Here is a 20,340-nt window from a genome sequence, read left to right as displayed (position 1 = left end):
TTTGATTGTGTGGGCTACTTGCATCACAGCAGCCCCCACTGTAGATTTGCCCACTCCAAATTGATTCCCAACTGACCGGTAGCTGTCTGGCGTTGCAAGCCTCCACAGGGCTATCGCCACTCGCTTCTCAACTGTGAGGGCTGCTCTCATCTTGGTATTCATGCGCCTCAGGGCAGGGGAAAGCAAGTCACAAAGTTCAATGAAAGTGCCCTTACGCATGCGAAAGTTTCGCAGCCACTGGGAATCGTCCCAGACCTGCAACACTATGTGGTCCCACCAGTCTGTGCTTGTTTCCCGAGCCCAGAATCGGCGTTCCACCACATGAAAAGAACCTGCCCCATTAGCACCATGATGCATGCATTGGCAGGGCCCATGCTTTCAGAGAAATCTGTGTCCATGTCCTGATCACTCACGTGACCGCGCTGACGTCACCTCCTTGCCCAGTATCGCTTTGCCAGGTTCTGGTGCTGCATATACTGCTGGATAATGCGTGTGGTGTTTAATGTGCTCCTAATTGCCAAAGTGAGCTGAGCAGCCTCCATGCTTGCCTTGGTATGGCGTCCGCACAGAAAAAGGGCGCGGAATGATTCTCTGCTGTTGCTCTGACAGAGGGAGGGGCTTCTGACGACACGGCTTATATGGTTGGCTTCAGGGAGCTAAAATCAACCAAGGGGGTGTCTTTACATCAAGGAGTATTTCAGGCAGGACTTCACGGAGGGTTCCAATAAGAAATGGTGCACCTAAGTTATTGTTCTTATTGGAACAAGGAGGTTAGCCTGGCCTCTGATTGATACATGGCTAGATTTACCTCGCTGCACCTTCTCTGTTAGTGACTGCAGTTTGACCTAGAGGAATGAGTCCCCTAGACAGGGGAGGAGGCAAATGAGTACAAAACAAATCTGGTCTATTTCTTGTTTTGATCCACTCCATCTATCTTTTACATCTTTGGCTGGCAGCAGACGGTGCAGAAGGACTGCATGCCATCCTCATCTCTTGCCTGCCCGGCAGAAAATGGTACAGTACGACTGCTAGCAATCCGTATCGCCTGCCTGCTCACCATAAGACGGTTCAATAGGACTGACTGCAGGACTAAAGAGAATGACCTGGTCAAGTCACTCCAAATTTAGTCCCTGCGCCCATGTCTGCCCAGGCGCTCCCAGCCGACGTGGCCAGGAGCACCTCGGACATGACGAGGACGACTACCAGTCATACTGCACCGTCTGCTGCCAGAAGGCAATGGGTTGCTGCTACTGTGTAGCAAAGCCGTACCGCGTCTGCCAGCTCCCAGGAGACATACGGTGACGGTTACCTGAGCGGGCTCCATGCTTGCCGTGGTATGGCGTCTGCACAGGTAACTCAGGAAAAAAGGCGCGAAATAATTGTCTGCCCTTGCTTTCACGGAGGGAGGGAGGCCTGACGATATGTACCCAGAACCACCCGCGACAATGTTTTAGCCCCATCAGGCACTGGGATCTCAACCCAGAATTCCAATGGGCAGCGGAGACTGCGGGAACTGTGGGATAGCTATCCACAGTGCAACGCTCTGGAAGTCGACTCTAGCCTTGGTACTGTGGAAGCACTCCGCCGATTTAATGCACTTAGAGCATTTTCTGTGGGCGCACACACACTCGAATATATAAAACCGATTTCTAAAAAACCGACTTCTATAAATTCGACCTTATTCCGTAGTGTAGACATACCCTGAGTCTTGATCCAGTGGTCTAGTCCCAGGCTCCAGAATTTCAACTTTCATTATAAAATTAAGTTCATGGTTGTGAAGGAAACTTTCCATCTGTGACCCACATATAATTTGTGTAGTGCCATCTGCCTGAGTCTGCAGACAGCCTGCGACAGTAAGTTTGGGACACATCTGAACTGCTTCTACTCAGCTCCCTGGATAGCTGTCTCTGAAGCCTAATGATCACCTTTAAACTGCCAGCATCATTAACTAATTCCCAGTTGATCAGAGCATGCAGGTAGTGAGGAGGGACTATCCCATTAGGATGACAGGAAACCTGAGAGTGGCAGCTCATTGTTGTGTCCAGAGTAGATGGAGCATGGGAGTTTTCCACCACTGATTGTTCTCCAGGCTGACCCCAAACAGACCACTCAACATAAGCTGGCATTCTGTGCACCTGCCTCGGTGCTGCATCCGAGAGAGAGGAGTTAGATCGGTCGTTTGCAGAGCCTGGAGCTCGGGCAGCCAGTCTATCCACATGCCCCACTCCATGCCAACACACAAAACTGTTGCGGTTTGGCCCAGGAAGGTTCTCTGTGGGGGCTGCACACACCAGAGCTGTGCCCAAACAGAGAAGGTGTGTGACGGAGCAGCTGCTGAGGAGCCATGTGCCAGGAGCTTGGTGGGAGCATGTGGTCTCTTGGCTGCACTTCCATGCCCTGTGACTCCAACTCCTTGTTCACAGAACCCTGGGGGCTCGCCCAAGCTGGAGACTTCACATACCGAGGCCAAGGGGTCTTGTTAATCGCCTTTATTTTAGCGAGTGCTGTACACAGTCAACCTCAATTGCCCGCCACCAGGTGCTCCCCGTGCCCACTGTACAGATCTGCCTTGTGCCCGCTGTGCTCCAGTGCTTGCCTCTGCGGGGCGAGGCCCAAATAAGTTACCCGTGTCCCTTGTGCTGTGCCCCCAGACACCAGCGCTGGAGAGGGCTGTGATCAGACCCTGAGTCTTGCTCCTCCCGGTGCTGGGGCAAAAAACACAAAGTCCCCTTGTGCCAGGGATAGTGTCTGATTTGGAAACAAAGTCACAAGGTGATGTCCCCTGCTTGTGCGTCTCAGAAAAGATAGGCACTGCTGCCCAGGAAGCTGGTCTCATCCACTTCCCAGGGCTGGGAGGTCTCAGCATGGCATGGCAGCCTCCGAGGGCAGAGGGGAGCACCTGCAGGGCAAGACCAGCCTATTAGGAATGGGCTAATGCACCAGCTGGGATATGGCCCCTGCAGGCCCCATGCTCTAATGCCCACTGTTCTGGGTTGGCAGCATTCAGGGGCTGTTCTCGCTTCATCCCCAGCTAATGTTACTGTAACAGACCACCTGCCACCGGGGAGTCATTTCCCCTTTCCCTGGCCCAGACCACGTCTGGTACAGGACAGAGCTATGCTGCTACAAGGGCCTCTTGCTTGGTACCATCAGCATGTGTTATAAGAACATGCCTGGCCCCTCTGCATGTGACGACTCCCTCGCAGCAGATGCCAGGCAGCCCCCAGCAGGGAAGACAGACAACAAACCAGTCACTTGAAATGACTGGACCAAGGAGCTGCCCTGGTGTAGGAGGAGCCAGGATGTCCCAGGGGACCGGGATGGCTGTGTAATGCTGACAGCCTGGCCAAGCCACAAGCCACTCACAGGGCCCCAAAAGGCTCCTGGGCTGGGCCAATGCTTGCCCACCCCTCACATTCCTGCTACCACGCTGGGAGGTTACTGGGCAGCCTGAACGGGCAAAGCTCAGACAGCCACAATACCAGGCACCTTCCAGAGGATCCAGGCCCAACAGGCCTGAAGGCCCACCTAGCAGAGTTACCCTTCATCTCTTTCCCACTTCGGAAGGACTCTGCCTGGCTTGTGTTCCTGACAGGAGAGCTACACCCCTTCCTGCCTCAACAGCCCAGGGGAAGCCAGTGACTGCCCCAGGCAGCTCTGGCACGCCTTCTGTGGGCAGCCATGGGCGTTGGTCAGCACGACAGCTACTACAGCCTGGCTACAGCCAGTGTCCCAGGAGCCCCGCAGCGCAGCACAGGAGACCAGCACTCACTCCATCTTGGCCTCCAGGTGGTGGATGGTCTGCTTGTCCAGGTAGCGGCAGAACAAAGATAGGAGGTTGCTGGGGAGGAAGAGAGGCTCCACCAGGGCGGTCTTGGGCACTTGGGACAGCTCCCTGGCAACCAGGAACACTGTGTCCGTCCTGGGGAGACAAACCCACCAGTGAGTGCCTGGCTGCCCCCCCCCCCCCGGTGCTAGTCAACACGGCATGCTGTGTGCTACCCAGAGACCCTTCCCCACAGGGCGCTGCCTGGGCCAAATCCCTCCCTGTGACCCCTCACCACTTCTCGAAGTCCCCGCTGTGTGGCTCTAGTGGCATGTCGGAGGAGAGCAGCCTCTCGCCGTGACTCAGCAGTGCGTACAGGAGCGAGATCCCGAACTGTGGGGAAGCACAGGAGTGGCCATGGGTTAGAAACGGCAGCCACAGCCAGGCCAGGCCCAGCCCGAGGGAGTGTGCCCTCCGCAGGGCCCAGTACCCACCCCAGAAGTGCCTGGAGAGGGGTGCAGAATCTCATCCTCCAGGACAGCGCTGAGCTCACTGGCTTCCCCTCCCAGAGGCCATTCTGGACCCCGCTTCCTGCCCTACCCAGCCCCACACACCTGATTCTTAAAGGTCATGGTGAGCGGCAGCTCGGTGGAGCCAGCCAGCGGCCTGGTCAGCTCCTGCAGGACCTCGATGAGCTCGCTGAAGGTCATCCGGCCCACCATCTCGCTGAGGGGGCCATACAGGACAGGCAGGGACTAAACACCAGCATGGGGAGAGGGGAGACAGCAAGGTTAAAGCCAGCCCCCAGACCCAACACCATACAGGTGGGCTCAACCCCTACTCCCTACAGGGGACACTGGGGAGCGCTATCGAGTGCTCCCCAGGGCCAGGAGACCTGCCCCTCCCAACTGAAACAGGAAAGTGCATGTGGGCGACTGCAGGTGTAAACAAAGTGCCCCCCTCCCAGCCCAGAAGCAGGGCCCACACACCACAGATCCTCCAGCCATAGGCCTGGGGCCAGGGCAGGATTGCACCCTACAGTCTATTCCCCGGACCAGTCGAACAAGGGACCCGCCAGCACCGCAATCTGCAGACTAGGCCACAGCCTGGCCATGCCCAGCCAGGACTTTCCCTGCAGCCCTGGCTACATCCCCGCTTTCCCAGCTTCTCCCCATTGCCCTAGTTATAACCCTGTATCCCTCACCCATGCCAGGCACTTGGATCCCAGCCTTAGACACACTGCCCAGGCAGACCCTTCTGCCTCATGCCAACCCTCTCTCATTCCCCAGTTTCCTACAATGGTCGAGGCCTTCTCCTGAGCTCCCTCCAGTTCATCAGTACCTGGTGGGGGGAGGGATAGCTCAGTGGTTTGAGCATTGGCCTGCTGAACCCAGGGTTGTGAGTTCAATCCTTGAGGGGGCCATTTAGGGATCGGGGGGAAAAATTGGGGATTGGCCCTGCTTTGAGCAGGGGGTTGGACTAGATGACCTCCTGAGGTCCCTTCCAACCCTGATATTCTATGATTCTATGGTGCCTGCAGAATGGCTCCTCTAGGATCTAGGGCCCAGTTTGGATTGCATGCGGAGGGCAAATTCCCTGCTCTGCTCCAGGGGAGTGACATGGGGGAGGGGGAAGTGGTGCCCCAACCTGCCTCTCCCTATCCACAGCAGGCCATTACCTCATCCAGCACGTCCTTCCTCATGAGGAAAGGCAGGTGGCGGGTGACAGTGACCAGGATCTTCTCTGCCTGCTCCCGTGCCAGGTGCGGCAGCAGCCGCGCAGTCAGTTTCTTCCCCTTCCGCACACATAGGACCTGCAGGAACTCGTCTTCCGCCTCCCTGTGGGAGATCCCTGAGCTGCCCAGACCCCACAGGACCCAGCACCCTCCCATCTACCCTTACTCCACTGGCAGCGGGAAGTGCTGCCAGGAAAGTGGGGACCTGGGGTTACAGGCACAGGCCTGTGCCTCCAGCAGGGGAGTTTCAACAGGATCCTGCATGGCTTGGATGTGGGAAGGAAGTAGCCGCCAGGAGAAGGCAGCACAGGGCCCCAGTGTCTAGCAGGGGATCTGGCTCCCATCAGGTGGGTAGCTGGCTTAGCCCCAGAGTGTTTGATGTGGCACAGCCGGATGAGGAGCACTGAGTTTGCAGACAGGAATGTATCTGATTCCCAAACTCACCAGTGCCAGGTGACAGGGAACAGGGCGTTCCCATCTGGCCCAAGAGATCTGCTGTTCTAACAATATCTCCTTGGGTGAGGGGCGTACTTCGCCATGGGGCTGGTACCTGCCACCCTCCCCAGATGGCCCCTCTGCCCCCTTCCCCAGGGCCAGCTGTGCACAGAGACGGTGCACAAATGTGCACCAGCAAACTCACTCCTCACTGTCGCATGCCCTGATCTTCAGGGCCTGGTAGATGCGACCCACTTCATGGCTCTTCTTCTCATGGAAACGAGGGTGCTGCTCTTCAGGGAGCAGGCTCATCTTTCGCTGAGTCTCCTCCACTTCCAGCAGCTGCAGGAACATCTGGGGAAGCAGGAGAGAAGCTAGTAGGTGGGTGGGAGGGAGGAGGAATAATGAGATCCCATATGAGCCCCAGTAGATATGAAGGGGGGAGGAATAATGAGATCCCATATGAGCCTCTCTGGATAGACAGTAGCCCTACACTCTATATTCCTCCCCCAGCACTCGGCCTGTGACAAGGAGACTGACTATGAGACACAAGAAGCTAGGACATCCCAAGAGATCCCAGCCACAGCTCCTACCTACAACAGAGACTGCCCATTGGAGTTGGGGAGGGACCTGCGACCCTCAGGTAAGTCTCACCCCACCCTCACTGCAGGGATCCAGGACCTCCATCAGCCAGGGGTGCTCACTCAGCCACTTGGGTCTCCTGGACTAGCTCTAATACATAGGTTTCAGAGTAACAGCCGTGTTAGTCTGTATTCGCAAAAAGAAATGGAGTACTTGTGGCACCTTAGAGACTAACCAATTTATTTGAGCATAAGCTTTCGTGAGCTACAGCTCACTTCATCGGTTACATACGTGGAAACTGCAGAAGACATTATATACACAGAGACCATGAAACAATACCTCCTCCCATCCCACTCTCCTGCTGGTAATAGCTTCACTTTAGATAAGCTATTACCAGCAGGAGAGTGGGATGGGAGGAGGTATTGTTTCATGGTCTCTGTGTATATAATGTCTTCTGCGGTTTCCACAGTATGCATCCGATGAAGTGAGCTGTAGCTCACGAAAGCTTATGCTCAAATAAATTGGTTAGTCTCTAAGGTGCCACAAGTACTCCTTTTCTTTTTTCTCTCTAATACATAGCTTCTTATGGACTTGTGAACTCTGCAGGGGACTCAGAGAAGCCAGAGATCCACTGTCCACAGCCACTAACATACTGACTATCTGACCTTCTTCAGAATAGCCCCGTGCCCTAAGCTCAAGGCGGCAGATGAATATGGCAGAGCAGGCATGTCTGCACCAAAGCCACATGCAAGCTGGGACCTTCCACAGAACATCCCCTGGCTTTGCCCTGAGATGCTGTCGGACTCGTCTCTCAAAACCCTCCCCACAAGCATCTCTGCCCTGAGATGCTGGACAAGCCAAGTTCCAGGCCACACAGGGCTTGCAGAAGTTGGAAGGAGCCGATATCCAGCTTCTAATGAACCCGCCTTCCACCGCTGCCATTCCCCTGCCCTTGCTCCCCCCAGCACATCAGCTGAGGGGAAACGTCTTGCCCTGAAGGCATGGCGGTGCCCAAGGCGCCCTCTCACCTTCTCGATTCTGTGCAGTGCCCGAAGTCGCTGGTTCCCCGCAGCCTTCAGATCCAGAGGGGAGAAGGGAAGACAACCAGTTACAGCCACTGCAAGACACAGCAGTCTCCAGGCCACAGTTCTCTGCTCAAGCTACTACTAGGCTTGATCAGATGTGATGGCAGCAGGACACTGAGCAACCCACATGGGGAGCACTTCAAAGGGCCCCTGTCAAGCTGCGTGAAGCCCAGGAGCTGACCCCACCTGACCCAGCTACTTGCCCCATCCCCAGTGCTGGGCTAATCTCACCAGTGACAGAGCCAGAGCCATGGGTGTTGGAGACTCACTAGCTAGAGCAGCTACAGAAGGGGGCAGGGGTCCCAATCTCCTCCAAGAAGCTTTAAGGCAGCTGAGAAAGTTCCCACTGAGTGGCTGCACAGAGGGCCAGGGCAGGCTCGGGGAGCACGGCCGCCCCATACATACCTCCTCCTGCAGGGCGTGGTGCACAGCGTCGATTGCCCTGCGGGGGCTGTAACACGTGGACACAGCAACCTGGCCCAGCGAGCCTGCAATCCGCACCACTGAAAGAGAGGCAGACATGCTGAGAACCCACCCAAGGCCCCTTCTGCCTGCCTCAGGCAGTGCCCTTCCCCTCATCCTTACCAGAATCATAGATCTCCATCTTCTGGATGTACGGTGTGACCAGCTTAGGGGGCTCCTGCTTGTTGCGCCCTCCAAGTAGCTCCTCCTCGGCCTGCTTCCGCTCCAGCCTGTGGTAATAGGCCTGTGAAGGACAGGACGGCAAAACAGTTGTGAGAGGAGGCAGCAGGCCAGGCACAGGCCTGCTATGGGGCTGAGCGCACTGCAGTAGCCGTGGCCACTGGCACCAGGGGACTAGGGGTCTATGCCCCTCCCCCCCCCAACTTTTTAACAAAAGAAACATGAGACCTGAATTCATGTCCCCTGCAGAATAACAGATTCTGCTGGGGTGGTGATGCAATTACACCTTTTGCCCACTAGGGGCTTCTGTGGCACCAGAAGAGGGCAGCTGGCTCACCACTGCAGCAGCCAGCCCCAGAGAGGGAGGAGGCACTTCGGTTTTACCCCTCGCCCCCTTCTCAAAGCTTATGATGCCCTTGCAAAAAGAAAAGGACGACTTGTGGCACCTCAGAGCTGAAAATTTATTTGAGCATAAGCTTTCGTGAACTACAGCTCACTTCATCCGATGCATTGCAGTGGCCCAAAGCGGGGGAAGGGCTCCACCCAGTCCAACATCAGCCCCGGGGCTCCTTCTGGGGTGGGGAGCAGTTTAATTGGTCCATCTGCCCCAAGTGGGTTTCTGCACCAGGAGGGGCCAATCTGGCCAGTCTAATTCTCCTGCCTTGACTCTCAGTCCAGGGTTCCTGGCTGCCCCTCTGCATCCTCCTCACCAGGCCCCATGCTCTGGGAATGGCCAGCATCAGGACAGGGCACAAGCACCCTCCTCCACTCCAACAGCTGGGGCAGAGCTGTGCAGTGGTGCATCCTGTGGGGCAGAACTGACCTGGCTGGGGAGCAGCCTGGGGATAGTGGGGTCTGCCCAGCTGGAGCTGTGGGGGAAACCCAAGCCCCACCCAGCTAGGGAGATCTCTGCCCACTCTAGGGAGAGGAGGCATTGGATGGGTCCTGCCACCCCCACTCCACCACTCACCTGGTAATAGTAGTCATCCAGGTGAGGATTCTCACTCTGCAACTGTATCATCTGCACCTTGATCACCCAATCCTTCTCCTTGCGTGTCATGAGCCCAGAATAGGGATCCGCCTTCAGGGACCATGCCTTCTTGGGGGAGATGCTGCAGGGCAGGAGTCACCCCCCAGCATTACTCCCTGGGGACTCCACCTGGGGAACACCTGCGGCAACCAGCTACTCCCATTGGGCAACCCCCCATCAATTAATGGGCTCATATCAGGCTTCTGCCTGGAGATGTGGGTGGTAGCAGAGGGACTACACAGGCCCTGGGAAGGCCTAGCAAGAGAGGAACCAATATTTGGGGAGCATAAGGGCCTCTGGGATGGGTGGGAGGGCACTGAGCACAAGGAGGTGAAAGGTCCTCTGGTTGAGATGATTCTGCTGGCTGCTCCCCCTCCAGCCGCTGTGCTGCTCACCTGGCACAGGCCAACCCCCTCTTGACCTCCCCCCAGGTGGGTCAGCTCCTTCACCCTGGAGCAGTGCCGGGGGGGGGGGGGGGACGGGACAGGTGAGAAATCATGGGCAGAGCCCCCGCTCATATAGAGCTGACCCTCTCTCCAGCTGCTTCTCACACCCGAGTCCCCCTGCCCACGCAGCACCCTCAGCAGATCTGCCTGGGCCTCAGCCCAACCTGGGGAAGGCCAGGCCACACCCCTCCAATGGAAGTATTTCCAGCAATGTACATGGAGGGAGGAGCACGGGGAGACTGGGGCTGAGGAACCGATATGTGGGGGGCCCCAGGGACAGAGTTACCCCAGCACCAGGGCAGGTCCCCAGCTGGGTGGAGGTCTGGAAGGCAGGGGGATCCAGAGCAGGCACTGCCAGATACCCCCCGACTGGTGCCACATTAGGGGCAAGGTGCCCCTTTACAGGCAGCAGGTGCACAGGGCCTGGGACAGATCACAGGGCCCCAGCTGCTCAGGCCACTGCTGTGCTCTATGCCAACTGCAGACCATGGAGCACAGTGAGCCAACCTGGGGCTCCGTAATCCCCTATACACAACCTCCGGCCCAGATCACAGTGAGCCAGCCTGGGGCTCCATAACCCCCTACACATGACCAGGATCACAGCAGGGCACAGGCACAAACATCCAGAGGGAGACATCTCAAGCTTCCTCGCCCTGGGCATGGCACTCACAGCCTAGTGCCATCTCCTGCGGGGCTCAGCTGCCCCCCAGGTCCCTAGCTGAAAAAGCTCCAGGGGAGGCCCTGGAAAGGCACCGCAACCTCAAGAGAGCAGGGAGTAGCCGGGAGTGAAACATCTGGACCCCGTCAGCAAGCTGCACCCACACAGCTAAGAGCACCAGGGTGCCAGGCTCAGGTCTGTGCCAATCTCACCACGTGCCAGCTGTGCCTCCCAAACTCCTTACAGGAGCCCCCAGTCTCTCTTTCCTCCTTGCCCGCCCCCCCAGCTCACCTCTGCGCCTGCCCTCGCTGCTGCCGCTGATTCAGGATCCGCTGATGCTGAGGGTGCAGCTGGGTCATGTGACTGGGCACACTGCAATGAAAGGCACGTGGTGGGGATGAGACCAGCAGCAGGAAGGGCTGATAGAGGATATGGTAATGAAGATGCCTGGGGGCAAAGGGGCGGCTGACACCAGGCCAGACTCAGGGCTGGCTACTGCCTTCCAGAGTTGGGGGCTCTGCATCTGGAGCTGCAAGGGGCCCTGCAGGATGGTGCCCTGTCTCTTCCCCTGACTGCCCTGGGGGTGACCTGGGCCCATTCCTGGAGGATCCAGGGGAATGTCCCAGCCAGCCTGCTGGCTAATTAAGGAGCAGCAGCACCAGTTCTATTCCCACCCTGCAGAATCCTTAGCCATAAGGTTCGAGGGCTGCAACATGGAACCTCAAATCTCTTTGGGGTTCACAGGCCACAATGCCTCCTTAGTCCTGCTCTGGTAGGGGCCCTGGCGCCCAGCTCCAATTTCAGAGCATGCACCAGCTATATAATCCAACCTCAGTCACCAGACTTGGGCCCAAGCCCGGTTTGTGGAGTTAGCAGGGAAAGCCGCCCTCCCTGCCCCCACAATCAGTGTGGAGATCAGAAAGGCTGGAGCCCTGGGTCACAGGGATCCTGCCTCCTTCCATGGTACCTGAACTTCAGCTGGCAGCCGGCTGGCGGACTGAAGAAGAGAGGGGGCTCCAGAGAGGGAGACATGGGGCCAAAGTGCATAGCCAGGGGTTGCATTGGGGTGCTGATGTTGCGTGACATGGGCCTAAAGGGGGTCGGAGACACATACCCCGAGTTCTGAAAGAGGAGAGAAGGGTTAGGTTTCCAGAGCCGGAGCATCCCCTTCCCCTAACTAAGAGACCCAGGAGCCCTTGAAGGCCCAGGATGGATGTGGGGCTCTTTCATTCATCTGGCACTAGGGAGGAGTGGAATGCCCCATGGCCAGAGACGCTGGCTCCTCCCTGCCCCCCCTGCATGCTGTAGTGGAGCTGCCTCGTCCTCTTCACCCTGCTGCATGCCGATGAGAGCGGCACGGGCTGCATGGCAACACGGAGCTCCTTCACCCCTCTCCCCCACAACTGCCAGGCATGGCCAGGAAGTGCCCAGTGCTGCATGGGAGGAGTTTTGTTGCAGGTCCATCTCCAGTCAGGAAGGATGGCATGTGGACAGCACCCCCTACTGACTGACTGACAGACATTGCCCTAGTTGCCCATCAGGTCTGAAAATTCCTGCTCCCAGCTGTTCCTCGAGGCCCCGGTGGGATCCTGTCCTCAGTCCCATTACACAGACCATAGCTGGGACTTCAGCATCATGCTGCCAAGCCAGCAGAGATGGTCAGGGGAGGAGTCGGGTGACCTATTAGTGGGCTCCAGGGATCCAGTCTGATCCCCTTCCACCCATACTCCAGGGGTAACTGTGCCCAATGTGGGGCCCAGGTCCAGGCCCTGAATGGCTCCTAAAGACATACTCTTCTTGCCCTGTGTCCTGCAGCTGGTTCAGCCTGTCCCTGCTTGCCCTGTCCATGCTGTTCTCTAATCTCCCTGTTGGTCTGCAGGGCCCATCATCTCTCTAGGCTGAATGTACCCAGGGCTCTCACTTCTCAGGCCTTTGCTCACCCCTGCAGCTCAGCTGTCAACCTCACCCTACTCTGGCTTTTCCAAAGCATGATGGCTGGAACTGAAGGTGGGGCTTTGGCTGAGGCCTAGAGCGACCTCTCCACACAATACGCCCCAGGCCACTCTCTAGCTCCTCCACTGTGTATTGTGCTTGGTGCTGCCCACCTCATCCAACAGGGGGCAGCAGGACTGAGTGAGGCACGGGGGACAAGGGCTATGGCTCCAGAGGAACACCCTCAACAGTGAGAATGTGTCGGGGGTGGGGGCAGGATCTCAGAGGAGGAGACACTGAGGATGGCTACGCTGCTTAGAAAGAAGAGACGAGACATCTGTAAGAGAATGGCTCTGCAGAGGACTATTTCCTTTCTCCATGAGACAACAGAAAAGGGCACTTGGAATTAAAAGGCAGAGCATTTGAGATGGATGAAGGAAGTGATTCTTTATGTAACCACCTGTGGAACTGCCTGGTGGAGGAGAACAGCTTATGAAGTTACTAAGAAGGACCAGACAGCTGCACCTGCAGTAACACTGACCAGGATGAAGTCCCAAGGGCTGATCCTGCCATTTCAGGGCAGAAAGATTCCTTGGGCTAGGGCTTGCTCAGAAGAAACACCCTCCCTCCCTCCCTCCCTCCAGCATAGAGCTGTGCTAGCGACCAGGTCAATAGGCCTTGACACCTTCCCCAAACTCTCTGGCGCTGCCGCAGTGGGAGATGGGCTGATCAGCTCCAGCAGCTCCTGTGACGCATGTACAGGTGCAGACTGGAATGGCCAAAGCTTCCTGAGAGGTCCTGGGCTGGGAGGCAGGAAGCAGCTTGGGGTGCTACCTGATTGGGGGTGAAGAGAGGCGAGGCTCTGCGTGGCGGCGTGTACGGTCGAGAGGAGGCCATGGAGCGGGGCATCATGGGAGACTGCTGCGGGACAGGAGACAGGAATGTTACTGGAAGCAGGAGTCTGGTGGCACCTTAAAGACTAACAGATTTATTTGGGCATACCCAAATAAATCTGTTAGTCTTTAAGGTGCCACCGGACTCCTCGTTGTTTTTGTGGATACAGACTAACACGGCTACCCCTCTGATACTGGAAGCAGGGCTGTGGCAGGCTAACAGACTGGGCCAGCATCAGGCCCTGCCCTGCAGCTCGCCCTGCTGCATTCAGCATCAATGGTGTAAATAGCACATGCGAGACAGACACTGTTGGAGCAGCACTGCTGTGAGGATGGCCCAGAGCACTGGCTGGCTCAGCATGGGGCAGAGCGACCCCAAAGTGTCACAGGGCGGAGAGAACCAACAGAGGAATAGCAGGGACACAGGAGCAGGGGAATGAAGGGCAGAAGGCAGAGGCAGAAGGTGGGAGCTCACTTTACCTGCCGCATAAAGCGCTGAGGGAAGGATTTCGGGGACATCATTCTGAAGTCTGGGCGCTTGAGTCCAGGGGAGCCCAGGTATCCCCTCTGCGCTGGGGAAACAAGGAAGTCCAGGTTCATATGCGACATGGGGGGGCCCCTGTCCAATGCCTGGAGAATGGCTTTGTCCTACAGGAGAGACAAAGAGAGAGCCTTTCCGCTGTACCCCAGGGTATACCGGGCCACTGCTGGATGGAGACAACCCTGGCAGCCCCAAGGACTGATTTCAGCCAGCACTGCCTGCACCCAAACCAGGTGAGATGGGCCCTCGAGCCTCCCACAATCCCAGGGATCTGGGAGCGCTCACTAAAGGGATCAGCAGTGAGACAGGGCAGACATTCCTAGGGTCACCCCTAGGCCAGGCCCATGTGAGCCTGGGTGGGCACATGGCTGGACAATCCCTGCTTCAGAAAGCAGTTGCATATACCTGCCTGTAGGCCAGAAAGCCAGCCAGCCAGCTCTGGGGTTTGGAGTCACAATGGAGCGGGACTAGGGGCGAGCTCTGTGTATGGGCACGGGCACCTCCAGCTGTGTAGCTGCTAGAGGGATTGTGGAGCTGATACACTCCCCAGAGGGCTGGCTGGATTTCCTGTGCCCACAAGGAGCTCTGCAGCTGGGGATATGCCCACCCCACAGAGCTTCCAAATTCTACCACAGCATTAGCTTGGCTCTAGCAGGGCACAGGAGCTCTGCAGGGCCAGTCCCTTCTCCCACAAGACTTTGCACCAACCCCACCTAAGGGGGATGGGCCAGAGGAGCCTCTTCCATGCCTCCAAACTCCTTTGGGGCCACCAAAGCCCATTCTCCATCTGCCGCCAGGACTGGAACCCTTCCATGTTCCTACAGCACCTTCAGCCTCAAAGAGCCCTCTGCCCACAGGCCATGCCAGCTCCCACCCACCCTTGGGACAGTCCCCCACCATATCCATCAGTCCCATGTACCAGCCCCTGCCTGAAACTCAGCAAGCCCTTTGGTTTGGGCTCTGGACCCCCAGATGTTCGGGAGGTTGGGGAGGAGGAGACCTCCATCCTAGGCAGCCTGATGGCTCCAGAGCATTGGATGGTTCCATGCTCCCAGTGCTCAGTGATGCCCTCTTCTGGATACGGGGAGAAGGCAAAGGGCGGTGCTCACCTCCAGCATATGGCGCGACAGGATGCTGCTTGGGGACGAGGTCCATGCGCATGAATCTGCAGCCATCTGAAAGGGACTGGGAGTTAGGCTTGAGGGAAAGACCCACTGAGCAAAGGTGGAGGGAGCAGGAAGAAAAGAACAGCTCTAGTCCCATCTACCAGCAGGAGGCGCAGCAGAGAACAGCTTAGAACAGAGATGTCAAACTCAAATCACCAGGAGGGCCACATTACTGACACCTTTACATATAAAGATACAAAAGCCCCCCTCCACCCCCACTCCACCTCTTCCCACCCCTTCCCTGCCCCCATTCCAACCCCTTCCCCAAAGTCCCCACCCCAACTCCGCCCCCTCCCTGCCCCTATTCCAACCCCTTCCCCAAATCATGGCCCCTGCCCTGCATCTTCTCCGACTCGTCCCCTGAGCGCACATAGGGTGACCAGACATCCTAATAAAATTGGGACTGTCCCGATATTGAGCAGTTCATCCAGCGTCCCGACCAAAGTATGGTCGGGACGCCATTTGTCCCGATATTTTGTTTTGGGTACATCTTTTTTTTTCCCCCCTTAGGCAGCAGTGACAGGCGGGGGGAGCGCTTTTTCAATGGTTACACTCACCCAGCACGTCCGGGTCTTCGGCAGCACTTCGGCGGCGGGTACTTCTTTCTTCGCTGGCAAGATTTGTTTCTCACCATCGAACGTGGCGGGTGAGTGTAACAATTGAAAAGGCGCACCCCCTGCGGCAGTCCCGATATTTTGTATTTAGCATCTGGTCACCCTAAACACACAGCTCCCCGCTCCTCCCCCACTCCCTCCTGGAAAGCGCTAAGTGCCAAACAGCTGTTTGGCAGCGGGAAGCACCTGGAGGTAGGCAGAGGAGCGGGGACACGGCACACTGGCGGGGGAGGGGGCGGCAGGTGAGGGGAGCTTGGCAGCAGCAGAAAATAACTCGGGGTGGGGAAGGGCGGTGAGCTTGGCAGGCTGCAGCAAATAACTCCACAGGCCGCATGCAGCCCGTGGGCCGGGTGTTTGAGACCCCTGGCTTAGAAGCACTGTGGGTGAACCTACAGCTACTCCAGGCCTGGCCTCTTCCAGCAGGAGGTGCTGTAGGAGCTACAACTATCAGAGGAGCTCCCAGCCACTCACCCCAGTCTCTTCCAGCAGTGGGTGCTGCAGGTACAGGGACATCAACTGAAGCTATGCATTGCTCCAGTCCCAGCCCTCTCCCTAGAGGAGATGCTGTGAGGTGCAGGAGCACTGGTTGTGGGGGAGCCCCCAGCTCCTTCCATCTCCCCCCCCCCGCCAGCAGCACTCCAGGGAAGGGGACAGGCATGAACCAGGTCAGGCAGGGGGAGGTGACCTCACTCTTACCAAGTCATCGCCCTCGAACTCTCCCCAGGTGGAGCCAATCCTGCTGTCGAGAACTGCTGAGTCCAGGCTCTGCAGGGGACAGAAAAATTGCACTCGTTCCCTGGGATCTGGGGAATTCAGCTTCCCTGCCTCCCTCTGGACCTGGGGGAGAGGAAAGGGGACTTGCCCCCAGAGAGAGTGGGGAGTCACTCACTGCCATCATGGGGGAGATCTGTCCTCAGTCCCAGAATGGCTGACCCTGGGATTAGTGAGAGGAAGGGGCAATGCACATGGCCATATCACAGCAGACCCCCTCACCACCTCAGTTGGTATCTTCTCAGTTCGCAGGGGCTGCTGAAGTTAATGGGGAGACTCCTGCTGCATATGGGAGGGAGGGACCCCCTGCCCAGAGAGCTGGGAGGAAACAGCACCACTCCCCAGACACTCATGGAGAAAGGACAAAACCCACATGCCCTTCTGGAGCCCCCCTGCCTGTCTCACCTCCAGCGTGGGCTTGCTGTGCACAGCTCTCATCACTGCTGGGTCTCCCAAATCATTCTGCTCCTCATTGTCCTCATCATGCTGCTCCTCCTCTTCTTCCTCCTCCTCCTCCTCCTCCTCCTCCTCATGTTCATCTATCCCTATCTCCTCCTCCATGTCAGCAAAGTCATCATGCCGAGCCCCAGGCTCTGCCTCACCTTCTTCCCCTGCCTCTTCCATCTCCTCCAGCATGGGCTGCTCTTCTTCTGCCCCCAGGCCAGGCTGCTCAGTGACCTTGTACTCATCCTCATCCTCCACTGCTACCGCTGCCACCACCGCAGCCTCATTTTTGCCCACAAGACTCAGCTCGGGGCCTTTATCTGGAGGAGCCGGGGCTTTTGCCACTTCCTCTTCCATGGAGTCTCGATCTTTAAGAAAGGAGGGTTCCAATCAGGGGCAGGGAGCTGGGGGATTGCACAGCAGCTCCACTGCCTGTGGCGCTGCCTAGTCTGAACTGAGGGAGATGCTGCCCGGACCAACAGGGGAGCTAGACGCTGGGAAATTGACCTTTGAGCCTCCGGCTCCAGAGAACAACTCCCCAGGTGTGGGATCTCTCCCGTAAGTGATCCCCCAAGCCCCAGCCATCAACACCTCCCAACAAGCCCAAGTCACACTCCAGCTGCCCAACCTTCATGTTCCCCACTGCCCTCTCTTTCCAAATTCTGCTCATCCTCTCCTGATCCTCCAAGCCCTACCTAACCCAAATGTCATTTCATTGTACAGGTCAATCTCCTCATCTTCCTCCGCCATTTCTTCCAGCAAAGGAGCATCTTCTGCCAGAAGGTAGTCTTCTAGGATCTAGGAGACAGAGCGAGATGGGGAGTAGGGCGTTCCTTCCCCTTCTGGGAGCCAGCTAGTAAGGAAAGACAAACATCCTGACCTGCCCCAAGCCAGAGAGGGGGATGAGCACCCATCTCCTCCCCCAGCCAAAGAAGGGGTACTGAACTAATGCCACGGTATAGACAAAGATCTCCCTCTAGCCAAGCCCCAGATGGGGCATGTCCTGCTGGCTAACAGCAGGTATTTAGAGATCTCTGACAGCCCCTACTGCTAACCCCAGACCCCTGGCACCTCCAAGGCACTAGCTGGAAGGGTGATGGCAACTTAGTCTACCAGTTTTTAATCTCTCAGCTGCTCCACTGAAATCAATGGGAAGTTTAGCCTGCTTCAGTAGCACTTAACTGAGAAGCTCCGAGCCTACAACTTGTTTCAGCGACTCAGAGAATCCATGTGGACTTTAAGAGATTTCTGTGTGGGCACAGGATCCACCCACATGGTACAAGTTGGAGGACCAGGGTCTCAGCCGGTAAAGCACCTGTTGCACACAGCATGTCACTGAGTGGAAAAGCAATGCCAGAGCTGTTAGAAACAATGCTATGTCTGTCCTTTTGCTGAACTGGCCATTGGTACATGCATTTCCTCAGTTTGTACACACAACTGCTGTACTTGCACAAATTAGGAGCCCAGTGCTGCACCTGCACTGCGTGAAAAGCTAGCTCTCAAAGTATCACTGGTAGGTTTAAGAGTTATCGCCCCACTGATATTAATGGGGGGAGTTCATGCCCCTCAAAGCTAACACTGTCTACTGACTCGGGGACAATTGTGCATTGGTCTTGCTCAAGTCCCATTTAGAAGGCTTGCTTGGCAACCATGAGGGCAAGAAGTTTTTCTTAAAATGAAAGTGGAGATTCTGCAGAACTTATATTGGTCAAGGGGCCGAGATGAATCCATCAAGGGGGTCAGAGGCAGCCCCGCTGATATTGGGCACAGAGGAGGTGGTGTGCAAATCTGATGCAGTGAACCAGGGAGCCAATGGAGGGAGTGATGTAGTTTGAGCAACAGCAGAACAAAGGATCTTCAGCAGCAGCATTTTTGACAGACTCCAGGAAGCGGAAGAGGGAAGGCCAGAGAGGATGTTACTGTGATAAAGGCAAGAAGTGACCACTACAAAAAGAAGGGTTTAGCTGTGAGGACAGCAGGGAAAGGGGGACATTAGACAGGAGACAGGCTCTAGCAAGAGGCTGGACATGGGGGAGAAGAGCCAAGAGGCTGCCCAAATCACAGGCCTGGGGGATGGGGAGAGGTGTGAAGCTGCCTGATAGGGGAACAGTAAGAAGCTCTGTCCTGATGAGGAGGTGGTAGCGGTGGGACATCCCAGAGGAGTGCCCAAGAGGCAACTAGAAAGAGGAGTTTGGACGAAGGAGGAGAGGGTGGATTTGAGAACCAGCCTCACAGAAGCAGTAGCTGAATCTGTAGGACATGAAAAGGAGCTGAGAGGACTCAGCACCGTGAAGAAGCCCTTTGGCTTCATACCATTAGGCTCTAAACAGGGACAAGCAGCCTTAGTCTGGGAAAGGCTGAGAAGCAAAACCAAGGACCAGGCTATGAGCTAGGAAAAGCAAACTCCAGACTAGACATCAGGACAGCCATCCCACGAGGGGACCAAGATACTGACCTGACCAGTCAGAGCAGGGCTGGAGCCACTGAGCGGCCAAGTCACACCTGTCATCTGGGGCTACACAGCCATAGCCCAAGAAGCCCCATCCAGTGGCTGGGCATGGATGAGCACTTGACTCAGCACCGCACCAGGGGACCTGCCGAGGGCCAAGGGGAGCAGCTCTGCCCCAGCTGGGAGTTCCCCACCCACGAGCCTCGCTGCTCTCCTGCCTGGGGCACTTGCCAGGGCCAGCGGCTGCCCCGAGCCTGGTGGCTGGTAACAGCCCCCTTCCCTGCAGGGCCAAGGGGCAGAGCAGCTGCAGCAGCCCAAGGGGTGACTGCCAGGCGGGCCAGGGGGCTACAGGTGGGGCTGGGGCGGGGCGGGGCAGGGCAGCTGTCCAGGAGGGGATGTCCTGTCCTCGCACTACACAGAGGGAGCCCTCCCCTGCCCCAGACGCCCCCAAAGCAGGAGACTCTGGGCTCCTAGGGTGGGGGAAGAACCGGGGCGGCAGTGGAGAACACTTACAGCCAGCTCATTACTCTCCGCCATTGCACCGTCCCCACCCACCGCGATTTCCCTCTATGGGGCCGGGCTCCGGCCGCCTGGCGGCTTTTGAAGGGCAGAGGCAAGGGGAGCGAGGCTGCGCCACTGCGCATGCGCGGAGCGCTCCCAGCCTCACAAGATGGTGGCGTGCAGTCGAGTAGGCGGGAAGGTACACCTGTGTGGGCGTGAGGTCTGCGCTGCCTCACCTGTAGCCCCTCTCGGCGGTGTCACCGCCAGGGGCTCCCATTCCCCCCCGCGCCGGCTCTGTGTAGTGGTGCAGTCCAGGTTCCCCGAGGGGGGCGGGCACTCCAGCCTGTGCATTAGGCTCTGCCCTGGCTCCTCGCAGGTGGGCGGTGCACGTGCAGCCCCAGAGCTCCTGAGGACCCCTCCCCCGGCTTGGCTGCATGGAGGGCCAGGGTGGGGTCTGATGCCGTGCTGGCCCCAGCGGTACCTCTTCTGGGGGCTCCAGGGTTGCACTGGCCACAGTGCGTGGCTGGGCCCTGGGCCCCTGTAGTGGGGCACTTTGTCTGTTGACCCCAGGCTTTGGAAACGCTAGGCTCTAGGGGTCTCTGTCAGTGGGGCTCTGGGTGCCCGCAGCACTGGGGTATGAGCAGCAGTCA

At 57.4% G+C, this 20,340-nt stretch overlaps 1 protein-coding gene across 1 annotated transcript; it reads right to left on the bottom strand.

Annotated features, from left to right (window-relative positions):
• Positions 1-2,474: 2,474 nt before the first annotated feature.
• PATL2 (PAT1 homolog 2) lies at positions 2,475-19,783 on the bottom strand. Its single transcript, XM_084642236.1, has 19 exons — positions 19,703-19,783; positions 17,436-17,538; positions 16,702-17,108; positions 16,222-16,290; positions 14,855-14,920; positions 13,685-13,852; positions 13,146-13,232; positions 11,347-11,501; positions 10,671-10,751; positions 9,216-9,357; positions 8,189-8,309; positions 8,009-8,106; positions 7,547-7,591; positions 6,142-6,290; positions 5,445-5,604; positions 4,381-4,521; positions 4,062-4,159; positions 3,773-3,922; positions 2,475-2,899 (listed from the first exon to the last, which is right to left on the bottom strand). The coding sequence occupies exons 1-19, from the start codon at positions 19,724-19,726 to the stop codon at positions 2,860-2,862; spliced, it is 2,304 nt and encodes a 767-aa protein (XP_084498362.1). The 5' UTR covers positions 19,727-19,783; the 3' UTR covers positions 2,475-2,859.
• Between the last annotated feature and the right edge of the window lie 557 nt (positions 19,784-20,340).

The sequence above is a fragment of the Lepidochelys olivacea genome (assembly GCF_965140295.1).
Source record: "Lepidochelys olivacea isolate rLepOli2 genome assembly, chromosome: 10".
Taxonomy (NCBI): Eukaryota; Metazoa; Chordata; order Testudines; family Cheloniidae; genus Lepidochelys; species Lepidochelys olivacea.
This window is presented reverse-complemented; position numbering and strand designations above follow the sequence as displayed.